Source organism: Meles meles, chromosome 20 (assembly GCF_922984935.1).
Source record: "Meles meles chromosome 20, mMelMel3.1 paternal haplotype, whole genome shotgun sequence".
Lineage (NCBI taxonomy): Eukaryota > Metazoa > Chordata > Mammalia > Carnivora > Mustelidae > Meles > Meles meles.
Window position 1 is genome coordinate 24,070,243 of NC_060085.1, and position 14,481 is coordinate 24,084,723.

The window sequence follows — 14,481 nt, forward strand, 5'->3', positions numbered from 1 at the left end:
CGCTTCCCCAAGAGAGAGAGCTCTCTAGAACTGAGACGGGGTTCTCCAAGGGTGGGGACGAGGTGGCTGCAAGCCTCAGAGCCTTGCTGGTTCCTGAGCCAGCAGCATGTACACCACCTGGGAGCAGGTGAGAGAGGGAGAATCATTGACCCCACTCCCGAGGCAACGGACAGGATGTCCATTTCCACAAGATGCTCAGGTCATCCGTAAACATGGTAGGTTTGAGGTGCGCTCCTTCAGATCAGTAAGGTCTCAGCCTGGGCAGCACGGTGGAATCACTAGAGTAGCTTAAAAAAAATACACCTGGGGCGCCTGGATGGCTCAGTGGTTAAGCCTCTGCCTTCCGCTCATGTCATGATCTCAAGGTCCTGGGATCGAGTCCCGCGTCAGGCTCTCTGCTCAGCAGGGAGCCTGCTTCCTCCTCTCTCTCTCTCTCTCTCTCTGCCTGCCTTTGCCTACTTGTGATCTCTGTCTGTCAAATAAATAAATAAAATATTTTTAAAAAAATTTCCTTAAAAAAATACACCTGCCTTGGCCCAAGATTCTGATATAATTTGTTTTAGGTGTGGCCTAAGCATCCATTGAAAACCAACAAAACAGGAAGCTCCATGGGCAATTCTAATGAGCTCCATCTGGGTCTCGGCACTGAGGGAGAAGAAGCAGGATGCATTCAGTGACCCACGGCAGTGAGCATGGCTGCATGGTGGGAAGGAAGGTGGCCCGGGTTTGGGGCGGTTGAACACATCAGGCTGGAGGGACAGCCAGCGGGATCACCCAGGATCTTGTTTGCTTCCCTCACGGGTACACCATTGCGTCGATGCTAAGGGAGCTGGGGAAGGTATAAAGATGGGGATGGAGCAGTCAGCCTTGCATTTGGGAGGTGCTAAGCCGCCTTGGGAGTGGAGAGGGGCTTCAGTCAGGGAAGCCAGTTGAAAGGTGTGCTAGAAATGAGACATGCTGGGAGGGCCAGCCACATAATGTATAGGGCCCGGTACAAAATGAAAATGTGGGCTGCGTCTTCGAAAAGCAGGAGGAGAGTGTCATTCGAGGTCCTTAAACAGTATAACATTTTCCTTCTTTCTGTGGTCTCTCTTGACCTGTCCTGCTACTTTTTATATGCTTCTTAATCTTGGGCTCCCTCAGACACAGGGACTCAGACTGGGTGAGTACAGACCCTCGGAGGCACTCCCAGGTCCTCCCCCCATGACTCCAAGCTGTGCAGCCCACTGGCCGCTGGGTGCTCCCTTCCACTAATCACTGGACGGAGGTGCATGTCCTACTTGGAGAAATAGCTAAAGAGCAAATTTAAAGATAACATTAAAAATTTCAAGACAGACATGCAGAATAGTAAATCCTCAGTGACAAGGGCTTCTGAGCATAGGCCCCTGGTAACTACACTGGGGCTTGCCCATAAGGCTGGCCCTGAGTCGTGGCCGATGGGAGGGTGTGCTCGAGAGGTATCAAGCAGATGGCCAAATCAGTATGTGGTGACCCTCAAAGAAGACCACGCTGAGAATCACAGAAAGACCTCTGGCTTGTGGGATCCATACACGCTGGTACTGTTAAGAGATCCGGGGAAACAGAGGCATTGATTATTGGGATTGGGGGCAGGAGCGACTTTTAGGTACCTGTGAATACTCCCCTTGTTCCAACATTTAATCATCCTTCTCTCTGGTTTAATTGTGTGTCAGAACAAGAATGAATGTGACAGTGAGCCCCTATGCCTTCTTCTGAGTCTGATTAGACAATTCTGAGCCATTTGTCCTGAAGCTGATGCTAAATTTGGTTCACAGTCAAGTGCCTATTTCTGTTTTCTTACAGGAGTAAGATATTCATTAAATGTCTTCTAGGCACCCACAGAACACACCTCCCAGCACTGGTTCTCTTCCAACTCCATCTAGGATGCCTCACATGAATACGCTCATGGGACGATTCGAACAGGATGTCAAGCAGGAGTTTCCTTGTAGTCCGGGGTTGAGATGAGGACAGAGTGGCACTAGGCACCACAGGTTCTAAGGAGAACTGTCTTTCAGCATCACTAGAGTTGGAAATCCTTCCTCCACTCCCCACCCCCAAACCCACTTGAGGGTAGACAATTGGCCCATCTTTCGTTTGCCCTGTGAGCATTGATGAGGGAGGGGCCCAACAGGAGAGACTAGGGTTTGTGGAAAGAGGTTCTTGCCTCCAGGGGGCGCTGTTTCCTGCCGGGAGCCTGATGAGCTGCTGAGTAATGCTCCAGGAGACTTCTATATTTTGAATGGGGGTGCCTGAAGAAGGGTGAGTCCAGCACTGGTCAAATGTCTATAAGCAACAGGCATACTAATATGTCTGTGTACCTGTCTGAAAAGGGGAAAGAGACTTGGTGGGAAAGAGCGAAGGTTGGAGAAGGGACAACACTGAAGTGGCCTATGTCGGACCAGCAAAGATCTGTGTTTCCCAAGAGTCAGGTGAGCAGTGTGGAAGAGAGCGGTCAACTCGCTTAAACCCAACAAGATGGCTGCGCTTGGATGAGGTCCACATGAGGGCAAGAAGCTTGCCATAACTGCTGATGGCAGTTGCTATGTGGGTGGACCAGTTGGGGCATGTTGAAGAGTTGAGTCCTCCGAAGACTCCATCAGAACCTCACAAGAGAGCCCCACGCAGGTGCTGGGCAGCACCGAAGTCACCCAAGGCCAAGCTGTGTTGTGAGAAGACAAGGCACAGTGAGAAGGGCAGCCTGGTAACTGCTGAAGAGGCTAGAACCTAGAAGCCTCAAGGAAAAATCATGTAGAGCTTTGAACTAGATGCAAAATCAGTGTCTCCAACTAGCCTGGCCTAAGGGTACTAACCTAAAGTTGTCAGAAAGTTAGGGAACCCATACAAGGTACCGCATAGAGATGGGGAAGCAGGAACTCTGCATAGTGGGCTGAGGACAGAGTCAAGAAAGGAAGGAGGGAAGGAATTGTTTCATGTTTCCACTAAGCCCTGACAGGTTTTGGGGGTGAGCAGGTAAGGTCCCGCTATTTATTCTTTGACTTTCTTTGGGCTGAGCATGAGTAGGTCCAGGCACTTCCTAGCTTGAATTTAAATAGTCCCCACCTGTTTGCTCCCCCCCAAATTATGGGCCTGGGTCAGTGTAGGCCTTCTGAGGCATGGTGGGGGAGGATGGCCTTCTTCCCAAAGAGAGTAAGATCCCATTGGAAAGCCCTGGTTACATACCCAGCCCCTCTGGAGAACAGTACTACAAAGGACAGGCTCGGCGCTGAATTCAAATCCCCTGTGACTTACTCATTGTCTTTTAGATGATGTTAGGGAAATCTGGGAATTTTATAAATGGTGAAAATCTGTAAAGAGGGAAAGACTTCAAAGTGTTTTTTAGTCCATCCTGTCCTGATTATTTGTCAAGCCACCGTTTTGTACCCAGTTCATAAAAGACAAGCCAACCAACTTCTCCAAACTTTCACTACTGGGCTTCTGGGTATCTTATCCCTGAGTCCTCCCCATCATGTGTGTTTGTCCAGGGAGCGGCTTGATCCCTTCCCTCATGTGGTCGGCAAAGCCCCTCTCAGTGGATAGCGTGCAGCTAATAGTCTCTCTTGTCAGGGGAGGTCGTCTTGAAATCACATCATTTCCTCCCCCCCCCCCCCCCCCGGACTAGTCTCTCTCAGTCTAGATCCAGTGGAAAAGGGAGGACTGGGTTATTTCAGTTCCGGCAATGGACACATCAAAATTGCCTCCCTCTTCCCTCCTCTTTCCCTGGAGAACCTAATTTATTTCACGCATTTTGACCTATCCTTGCTTAGAAACCGCTGCTGTGATTCTGTGTTGAGGCATTTCCCTGCTGCCTTTTTTGGCCCCCAGGCAAACCCAGGCCACAGTTCCCCAGCACAATGATGTCAGTCTGGCTGTTAGGCCCAGCTGGATGGAGGTGTGTTTTATGAAGTTCAACCCTGCACCCCGGGCCATAAATACACGTTGTGCACATAAATGTACAGCTAACATTGCCCAGACCCCTCCGAAGCACCATGTTAATAAGCAGACAGTAAGTCTTTAAAATATGGAAAAGCAGTTAATCTTTCCGCTGGCAAATCCTTTGTAGGGGGTGTTTTCCTGTGCTTCAGGATAGCTGCATGCAAGGCTTTTCATCTCCTAGGATTTGGGGGGTGGGGGAGAGAAGTTTGCTGTGGGGCTTCATTGAGAACACTTGGGGAGCTTCTGCTAAGAGAAGAAATTAAAATATTAATAAATAATGAATAATAATTAAATGGAAAGCAATAATATCTTGCCCTTCTCCTTAAGCGAGGAATCACTCTGAGTCTGCCCTCAAGGAACTTGAGCACTAATAAGTCCCATGCAAGCCAACACATCTGCTGTCCCCTTCAATCATGGACCCACAACAGGCTGTGTCGTCTGCCCCTGTCGCCCCAGGAAGTCACCCAGCCTCTTGTTCCCCCGTCTCTGAAATGGGCACAAGCGTTTCTTATTCGTGAAGCTTCTGTAAAAGTTTACTTACCCACGCTGAGTCCCAGTTTTCTCTTTTGCAGAAGGAGGAAGTAAGTACTTGCCCCTTAGCATAACACCCCACTTTATAAATATTTGAGGAATACTGGAACACCTTCATCTAAAGAACTTCAGTGTTACGGATTCAGCTCATTTCTTTTGACAATTACCCTGCTGGTCAGTTTCCTCCCTTCCTCCCCTCTGCTGGTCTGCTCCCTAGCTCTCTTTCCCCCGATGACATGGTAGAAGGAGCAGACTTGAGGGTGAGGTTGGGGGCTCAGCAGGCAGAGAGTGCCTTGGGCCAATACCTGCTTGCTTCATGGGCAAGAGAGCAAGTGTGTAGTTTGCCTCCCCCCTGCTGCGCAGCCGTGACTTTTTCCGTGTGTTTCAGGCAGAGAATAGGAGTTGCCAGTGGGTTGATTTAAGGATGACGTAAGTGAGAGCTCTCAGTTTGGAGATGACATAGTCTTTGCCTTACAAATATTTCATTTCATGTAGTACTTTCATTTCTTCTTATTGCTAAGAAGACCCTTCCTACGTTCTGCCTTTTGTTGCATTTAACTCACATGTGGTCCTACTGTTGTTTAGTCCATTCATTCTTGCTGTGACTAACATGAGTCATGATGCATAGGTGGCTTTCTGATTTGCCATCCCAAAACACATTTGATACACCTTATCCATCCCACTTATTTTTCTTGTTCTCTGTAGCAGAATTAAATATCCTTAGATGAATATTTCTAAATATTCTTAAATATTCATACTTTATTATGGTTTTGCAACATTGTTTTCCCACCTACTGTGTTTAGGGGTATGCTTTGACAGCAATAAACAATCCCCCTTCCCCTTTCATCTGGTGCCAAGGAGACCACAGAATGGACACACTGTTGCTTACTTAATCCTTCTTTTTTTGATGGACTTTGAGATGGGTTTCCTTTTTTTTTAACTCCTTTCAATGAACAGTGTTACCAAGAGCATCTTTACACATGACTTCTTAGGTTCCTGAACAGAAGTATATCTTACTGAGAAGTAAAACTACTGAAAAAATAGGATCACTAATGATTTCCACTGTAATAATGATGGATTGTTCTCATTGTGGTTATACTCACTTTCCCACCAGCAGTGCAGAATAATGTTCGATTTTTCAGATGCCATCGTTGGACGTTACCCATAGATTAAATTTTGGCCAATCTGCTAGTAAAAAGTGCATTTCATTACTTAAGTCTCATTTTAATGTATATTTTCTCTAACCTTTAGTGAGATTGTACCCCTTTTAATGTACAGGTGTCCATTTGTGTTTCCTCTTCTATAAGTCCTCTTGTGGATTTTGATACTGGTGAGGCACTCACCTTTGCTTTGTTTCTCTTTCCTTCAAACTCAAGTTTATGCAGTTGTCCAGATTATTCTTTATATTTACTCTTCTGAATGAATCTTAGGACCGTTATCTCAAATTCCATCAAAAATCCCAATAAGAATCCCTTTGAATTCCTTTGCTTGAATTAAAAGGTCCATTGAAAGAGGAATGACATCTTTTGCATAGAAGTGCTCCCTTTGGGGCGCCTGGGTGGCTCAGTGGGTTAAGCCTCTGCCTTTGGCTCAGGTCCTAGGATGGAGCCCTGCATCAGGCTCTCTGCTCAGCAGGGAGCCTACTTCCCCCTCTCTGCCTGCCTCTCTGCCTACTTGTGATCTTTGTCTGTCAAATAAATAAATAAATAATCTTAAAAAAAAAAAAAAGAAGAAGTGCTCCCTTCCACCCAATTGTACTTCCCCCCAATTCTTAGTTTGTCATTTATGTTCAGTAAAATTTGGTCATTTTCCTCATAAACAAGTCTTTAGCTAGATTTATTCTTAGGCATTTCATAGTCATCATTGATGCTCTCAATGGTTCTTTATTTCATAAATATTTTTTTTCATTGGTTATTGCCTGTGTCCAGGGAGAGGCTGTGGTTTCAGATGCTGATTATGTAACTGGTCATCTTGCTGACTTCTTTTATTCTAGTAGTTGGTCAGTGGGTTCACACAGGTTTTCAACGAACACACTAAGATCTGTTCTTCGGGTGACTTGGTCATATTCACTTGTGGGTAGATTCTCAATGAGCATTTCAGGGGTTTTTTTGTTTTTTGTTTTTTTGTTTTTTTTTCCCCACAGCAATTGGTCTGCTTGTGTTTTTACAGCTTGGCCAAATGTTGATAATTTATACTTTATCCCCAAAGGTGTGTTTGCTCTAGCTTTTCAAATTGTTTGCCATGGTATACATAATAGTCACTTAAAATGTTTAAATGCCTCTGGATCTTTTGGGTTTTAATGTGACTTTGTGATTTCTTTCTTCTGTGCCGAAGGCTGATTTATGTCAATGTTTTTTTTTAAAACCAGAGTTGGGTTCTTTCAATTATCTTCACAGTTTTATTTGAATTTATTCTTCTGCTTTTATCTTTATAAATTCCATTCATCACTGAGTCAACAAATATTTGCTGAGATCCTGCTCAGTCCCAGGCACACCTTTAGGTGCTGGGGATAGCAGATCGCTGGGGCCAGACAGACGCAGCCTTCCTCCCATGGAAACCGCAGGTGAAGGGTGGACTGGAAGCAATTAGGGAGGGAGCAGAGGCACAGGAGACCAAGAGGAAAGGTAGTCGAGTCCCTGGGTTCTGGACAGGACTGATTCAGTGATGTGGAAAGGACTACAGAAGAATTGCAGTGCATTTGTGAAGAAAGGAGGGGCGCGGGGAAGTGGGCAGATTGTGGAGAATTCTTTTAGGATTCATGCTGGGAAGAAGGACAGAGAAGTAAAGCGCTAGCTGGAAGCGAGGTCAAGGGAGAGTTTCGTTCATTTGTGAACTGAGGGGAACTGTGCGATGGTCACCTCCCATCCCTTCCATCAGCCCCATTGCTGGAGAAGCCTGAGAGCTGGTGGAGAGAGCAGTCAGTACCCAACCCAGAGTACCAGAGGGAAGACCAAGGATAGGGGCACAGGTGCAGGCGTGTGTTCTTATTTTTTCCATCCAAAAACTTAGTTCATTTATTGGCAAACTATTTTTCCCCAATAAACATGTTTAAGGTCATACCGCACAGATTGGAGTCTGGGCTGTTCTTAAGTTGTCAAGGATTACTTGAATGTATGTGTGTATTTTTTTTTTAATTTTTAATTTCCACTGTTTATATATCTTTTGCTATTAATTTCTAATTATACCCTACCCTAAAAGAACATATCACTGATGCTTTCGGCTCTTTGGAATGTGTTGCAGGTCCCTGGGTTTGAAAATAGCTCATAGTCTGTTGTTTAGATATGAAGAATTTCCACTCTGATTTAAAATAGATCATGTGTTCATCAGTCACTTGTGGCATTTCTATCAGGTTGTACACTCTGCCGTAAATGTTCGTATCATAGCTTGTTTACTACTATACTATTTTTCAGTACGAACTGTTTTCTTTATTACATTTTAATGATTTTCCCTGTGAGTATTTTTAGAAGAATACCACTAAACCTGTCCCTCTTTTTTTTTTGTCTTTAGCATTTTCTGGTGTCTTTTTGTCCTCTCCTGTCATTCTTTTTTAGAGGTGTCTCTTTGCAAGTGACATTATGCCAATGTTTTTATAAACCCAATTTAAGAATCTCTGCCTTTTATTTGAATTAATTCCTTTTTTGAGTCTCTGCCTTTTATATGTGAATCTAACCAACAGACATTAATTGTGATTGGTAGTCATTTTATCTTAGGCTGGTAGTCGTGTGTGTACATGCACACACGTGTTATTTACCATACTCTCTTGGGATAATCAAATTTTCATCCTTCAGTTTCTTTTCAATAATCACCCCTAAATTTTAAAGCAAAATTTCTACCTATATCTCCAGGTAGTTAGAATCTATTTTCCTCTGGATTCCGACATACCTTTTATTTCCTTTTTTCCATACCCTCAAAACTTTAAAGATGTTGCTCCATTTTCTTCATCTTAAGTCCCCCATTGAGAAGTTTGTGTCATTCTCATTCTTCTTAAAGTAATTTGTTTCTAGAGAAGCTTTTAGGATTGGTCTGTATCTTTGATACAGTTTCACTCGTGCATGAATGGGCCCTTTTAGTGAAAAAAAAAAAAGTCAAATTTTTCTTCAATTGGAAAATATTCTTTCCCTTTGGAGCTTCTATTTTATATTTACATCTCTTGTTCCTTTATTGGCCAGCTGGTAGATTCATTTGGCATTATATTCTAGTCAATCACTTGTTCTTTTTTTTTAATTTTTAAATTTTTTTATAAACATATAATGTATTATTAGCCCCATGGATACAGGTCTGTGAATTGCCAGGTTTACACACTTCACAGCACTCACCATAGCACATACCCTCCCCAATGTCCATAACCCCGCCACCCTCTCCCTACCACCTCCCCCAGCAACCCTCAGTTTGTTTTGTGACATTAAGAGTCTCTTATGGTTTGTCTCCCTCCTGAGCCCATCTTGTTTCATTTATTCTTTTCCTACGCCCTAAACCCCCCACATTGCATCTCCACTTCTTCATATCAGGGAGATCATATGATAGTTGTCTTTCTCTGATTGACTTATTTCACTCAGCATAATACCCTCTAGTTCCATCCACGTCGTCGCAAATGAAATATTGGGAGTTCATCAAGATCAAAAGCTCTTGCACAGCAAAGGAAACAGTTAACAAAACCAAAAGACGACTGACAGAATGGGAGAAGATATTTGCAGTCACTTGTTCTTTAAAGAGTTGTATGATCTTGGTTTCACATTTGTCTTTGAGACTCTGCGAACGTGGCTTCACCATGGAAACCGTTGGTTCTCTGAGGAGTGCCATCTTATTTTCATTCTGATAAGCATAATCCATCACAAAGAAACCACCTGCTAGAGCCGTGTCATTGCCGAGGAGAGAAGTTACCGTGTGCAGAAAGGGGGATGTAGAGCCAGCAATGTTAAATTAAAGTCTCAGTGAGACAGCAAGGTTGAAATTTTGTCTCAAGCCAAGTAGAGTTGTGGAGAAGGGTGGGAGGGCGGAGTCCATGTTCCAGAGTATGGATGGTGATGGAGCATTGAAGAAGCATCTCTGAGCAAAGGCATGCCTTGTCCCCTGCCAGGGCTTAAAAAAGAAGAAGAAGAAGAACATAATTGTAGGATATTAGATGACTGGGCATCAGGCATTTGTAGACAAGAAACCAGTTGTGTTATAATCTCTGAGCCGTTTTTGGATAACTCAACGTAAGAGGTGTTAATTAGTAAAAATACAAAGGTAGTCCTTTCTTCTCTTTATAATTTCCCACTACACAGAAGGGTTCTTCTTCATTGCATCTTGGCACGCTGTGGTGATACGCTTTAGAGAATAAAAACAAATTTATGTCGTGTTTTATGTGGAGAGAAGGATGAATGAAGGTACCACTTAATGGAGAAATGGACCACTTTGTTCTGTCACAGTCTACCTCATCTGACTGAACGGAATTTAGTGAAATGTCCTGAAAAATTATATGGCAGGGATTCTAGGTTTGGGGCTAAACATGTGGCCGATCTGTTTGCTCTGGAAGAATATGGAATTCTGTTATAATTTGTTCCTCCAAAGAATCAGTAGTATTTCTTGCTCCAGGAGTGTTTTGACTTTGTCATTTCGCTGCGTCAGGTGATGAGAGAGCAGGGGCCCATTCGGTGTGCCTCCGTTGGACCAGCTGTCCTGATGGACCCGGCTGTCAGCACAGCCGCACAGCCTGAGCCCCAGCACACGCAGCCCCAACACTGTGAAACTCCAAACAACCAGCATTAATCTCATACAAACATTGAACCTCTCTTGTGGGCAGACATTGTGCAAAGTGGGAGAGGGAAGGGCCTAGAAACCTCCTCATTTTGGGAGGAGAGAAACAAAGAACTTTGAATGTAATCTGGGAGGAGGAAGTGAGGCTTGGAAAAGCCGACCCTGTAGCCTTGGAAATTGGGCTCATTTAGCCAATCTGACTCTCCTGGTTTGTACGCATAACATTCCAGTCTCCGCAAGGTGAGTGTTATGAGCTATGTGTAGCCACAGTCATAGGTTATAGACTGTTGTCTTTTCAATGAAGCTTGGTATTTAAAAATGAAAAGCCTCACGGAGGAGGCAACTTTCATAGTAAGGCAGTCTTTAAAAACTGTTTCCCAAAATACCAGAGGAGTTAACTCTCCAGGGGAGAAGTTTTCCTCAGGATTCTTGACTTGACAGATGGTAAATGACCACTCACTGTCTCTGTCCTTCATATTCCAACAGGTCCTTTGTCATCCAGCAAATTCCAAGCAGCAATCTGTTCATGGTGGTGGTGGACAGCAGCTGCCTGTGTGAGTCCATGACCCCCATCACCATGGCACCCATTGAAATCAGGTATATCCTTTTGTGCGTAGGTCCAGCCACTGCTGAAGCCGGTGAGGGGAATGGACAGTAAGGAAATCTAAGGGAGAGAGACTAGAGAGGGGGAATTAACAGCCTTTCCACAGCTGGAGAGAGAAGTGTCATTAAGGGAGTTCAGTACCAAGGTTTGAGCTCCAACATGCGGAGTAAGGGAAAGTGACATCTGGGCAAAATGTGCCTTAACTACAGTCAACATAACGAATCCCTTAAGTGTGAACGTTTAAAGGCCCAGAAGATCAGAAGGCGTCCGGAGTCTTGTCATGGCTTCCATCCTGAGGTAAGTCTGTGAACCCTTCCTGTTCTCTTTTTCCACCAGATTCACCCTGAGAGTCTCATAATGGTCAAAGAACTGTAGCTAAGAAATTTACTAGTGAGAAAACAATCTGTTGCCGGCAGATCAGTGGAAGTAATGGAAGGCGAACAGGGCTCGCCTGTAGCCCCTCAGCGTCTTCGTGTTCACTCTGTGCTTCACGGTCTTATTCTATCTGTGTCTGTGGTTAAAGCTTCTTTCCTCTCTTCCTTCCCTCTTATGTTGTGCTGTAGTTTTATTACTTTACCTTATTACATACGCTGTGGTTCTGGCCATCTTGGTTTCCTTATTTCAAATTGTAGTTCAGATGATGTTTCCCGGCTGACTTTTCGACAGCCTTTTATTTACAGGAAGTCCATGCAAAGCAGAAGTGGTAATACTGGTATCAGATCAAGGTGACAGTTTAGGGGCGCCTGGGTGGCTCAGTGGGTTAAGCTTCAGCCTTCAGCTCAGGTCGTGATCTCAGGGTCCTGGAATCGAGCCCCGCGTCGGGCTCTCTGCTCAGCGGGGAGCCTGCCTCCCTTCCTGCCTCTCTGCCTACCTGTGATCTCTGTCTGTCAAATAAATAAATAAAATCTTTAAAAAAATAAAAAAGAGTGATAGTTTATACAAGTGGAATGATAAGCCTCCCAACCCCGTCACCACCTGAAGCCACAACTCTAAAGGCACTCCATTCACACCAGAAGTGAGGATCCAAAAAAATAAATTAAACTTAGAACTGAGAAAGATGAATAACCCCGAAGTACCATAGGCAAAAAAGCCTTTTTATTCTAGCAAAAAGAACAGAAATGGAAAAATTAACTCTACCTCACTTCGAAAAACACAAAGCTTGTCTAGACCAATTATTATTATGGGGAGCCTGGGAAGGTCTCTATTTTTAAAAATGCCACCAACTCCAACTGACTGACTTTAAATCCCACCTTTAAATAGCAAATAATTTTAATGTGAAACTCTCCAAGTCCTAGAGAAGATGTTAAAGTCAACAGAGTACCAGTAAGAACTTGGAATTTATTGCGAATGTTTACTTCCATGTTCAAAGAAGTATTCAGTAACAACATATTATGCAAATATATGCTGGAAAGGTTTTTGATCAAATTCAGTGATAAAATTCAAATAAAAAATTTTGTGTAAAATTCAAATACAAATAATAGTCCCAAACACAAAAATCACTTCATTTAAAACCAGAATGCCTATGTAGACAACTAAAGTCATTAGAAGAAGAATCTTCTGAAGTTAATAAGATAATTTACTTGGGTAAATAGAAGATCAACATTCAAAAATTAGGATTTTTTTCTGTAAGTTTCTAGATCCAGTAAGATGAGGTCAGTAGACAGCATGGAAATTCTTAGATATGACAAAGTTTCAATTCAAAGGAAAAAATATGGATTAGATTTAAATGGTGAAATAATAGTCTCAAAAGAAATTTTAGGGATTGGAGAAATCTTCCTATCCAAGACCAGATAGCTATGGAAGAAAACCAGATTTTCTTTATAAAAAATTATAATTTTTTATGGAAAAAGATTACTTAAAGTCAATAACCAATTTATACAATTAGAAAAATTATTGATAAACCAAATCATGAAGAGCTTTTTAAAATTGGTAAGGCAAACAACTGTATATAAAAATAAACCAAAGGCAGGGAAGATACAAGTCCCTGGGTGAGCAGGACCTACAGGCAATGATGAAATCTCTAGCTATAGCCATCAAAAGCCAAAACACCCCTCACCCTACACTCCCACTCCTGGGCATCTCCACCATAGGCAGGCGCACGGGTAAGCATCATGGACTGGTAAATGACTTGCCCCTAGCAGTCTCCATAGCAGCAAAGAACAGAGAAGAAAATCTTTCCCATCACTAATACCGTAGAGCTAGAAATATGGAGTTGGAAGAATTTCCATCAACCAATGGATAAAAAGCATGCTTCAGAAAGGATTACATTGTATGATTTCATTTTTACAAAACAGAGCCCTCCTTTCCCCAAATGAAAAGAAGGAAGACACACACAAAACCTTCTATAACTGTTTCTGCAATGATCAGGCCCCTTAGATGTCAGCTTTTACTTACAGTCTGACAGGAGAACATTAGACGGCCAATATTCTGCTGTTCTCATTCGATCACAGCAGACATCACTACCAACAGGCTTTACCTCTTGAGTGTTCTGTGTACAGAGTAATTCAGAACATTTTATGCACTGACAACTAAAATCAGAGATTCTCATCATGTACTCGATGAAATTTAGACAAGTCAATTTCCTTGCACTATCTAGGTTCCAAAAGACTTGATTTCTACATTGGAGGGAGGAAGGGAGAGGTCTGGAGATGCAACACAGCTGGGAAAGTTGAAGGCATCTTGAATCTGTCTGGCTCTAAACGGCTCCTGTGTTTCCCTGTAGGAGAATGCAAGGGAGTGTGGAGGAGCGCCAAGTCTGCAGGCCAGGATGGTCCTTTTCCTCTTCCCTCTGCTCTTGATGCTCTTCTCAAGGTGACATTGACTGAGATGTTCTCTTGGCATGCTAAATTATGGATAAACTGTGAACCAAAATATGGTGCGACATAGGGGACATGAAATATAGTCCAACCATCAGCATCTCATGATTCTAAACTGTGCGTGATATAAACTCTTAAAGATGTGTTGACAAAAAAGTTATCTTTTTACTTTGCCAGTCATGCAAATGTGAGTTTGCTACATAATCACCCTTCATCAGAAATGGGACTGCGAGTGGGCAGTGTCCCTTCTGCTTGAAACCCATTGAAACCAATTTAAAACTGTGTACTTTTTAAATAAAGTATATTAAAATCATCACCTTTTGATTTTTGCTTTATTGCTCAGACTAAAGACTGAATATTGCATGGAAAAGTCGCCCGCTCCAGATTCCAGGAAGGGATGGTTGTTGGCAGAGACTTTGTTCTAAAGCAGATTCTAGACAAATATTTCACAATTGTTTAGGTGCTACACTCTCTGTTATAAAAATATTTACAGAAGCAAATCAAAATATCATCTACATGGGAAGAGTTTCTGACAAAGAATCCTGAATATTTTTGAACTAAGCTTCAATAGAAATCCTAATTTGGGAGAGGACACGAGCTCCAGTAACGCTCAACTGTCGAACTGTTTGGGCGTAGAAAATAAAGCAGTAAATCCTAGGAATTCATTCTGAAAAGACTTGACAGAGGAAAAGAACAATGACTACAAATAACCCTTAAGCTTATTGCTTGAGCATTTGGCTTCTGGCTTCCCCATAAACAAGGGATGAAATCAGATCTCAAATATTACAAGATATGAAGGTACCCAGACGTGTAAGCATTCCTGAAACACTGGATCCTGAC

General features: G+C 43.1%; 1 protein-coding gene across 1 annotated transcript in view; it reads left to right on the plus strand.

The window, feature by feature from the left end:
- Positions 1–13,954, plus strand: part of CACNA2D3 (calcium voltage-gated channel auxiliary subunit alpha2delta 3) — an 859,411-nt gene extending 845,457 nt beyond the window's left edge. Inside the window, exons 36-38 of the mRNA XM_045989865.1 lie at positions 10,708–10,820; positions 11,040–11,122; positions 13,548–13,954. Coding sequence (XP_045845821.1) covers positions 10,708–10,820; positions 11,040–11,122; positions 13,548–13,640 — 289 coding nt within the window. The 3' untranslated portion in view covers positions 13,641–13,954. The remainder of the gene's footprint in view (positions 1–10,707; positions 10,821–11,039; positions 11,123–13,547) is intronic.
- Positions 13,955–14,481: the final 527 nt, after the last annotated feature.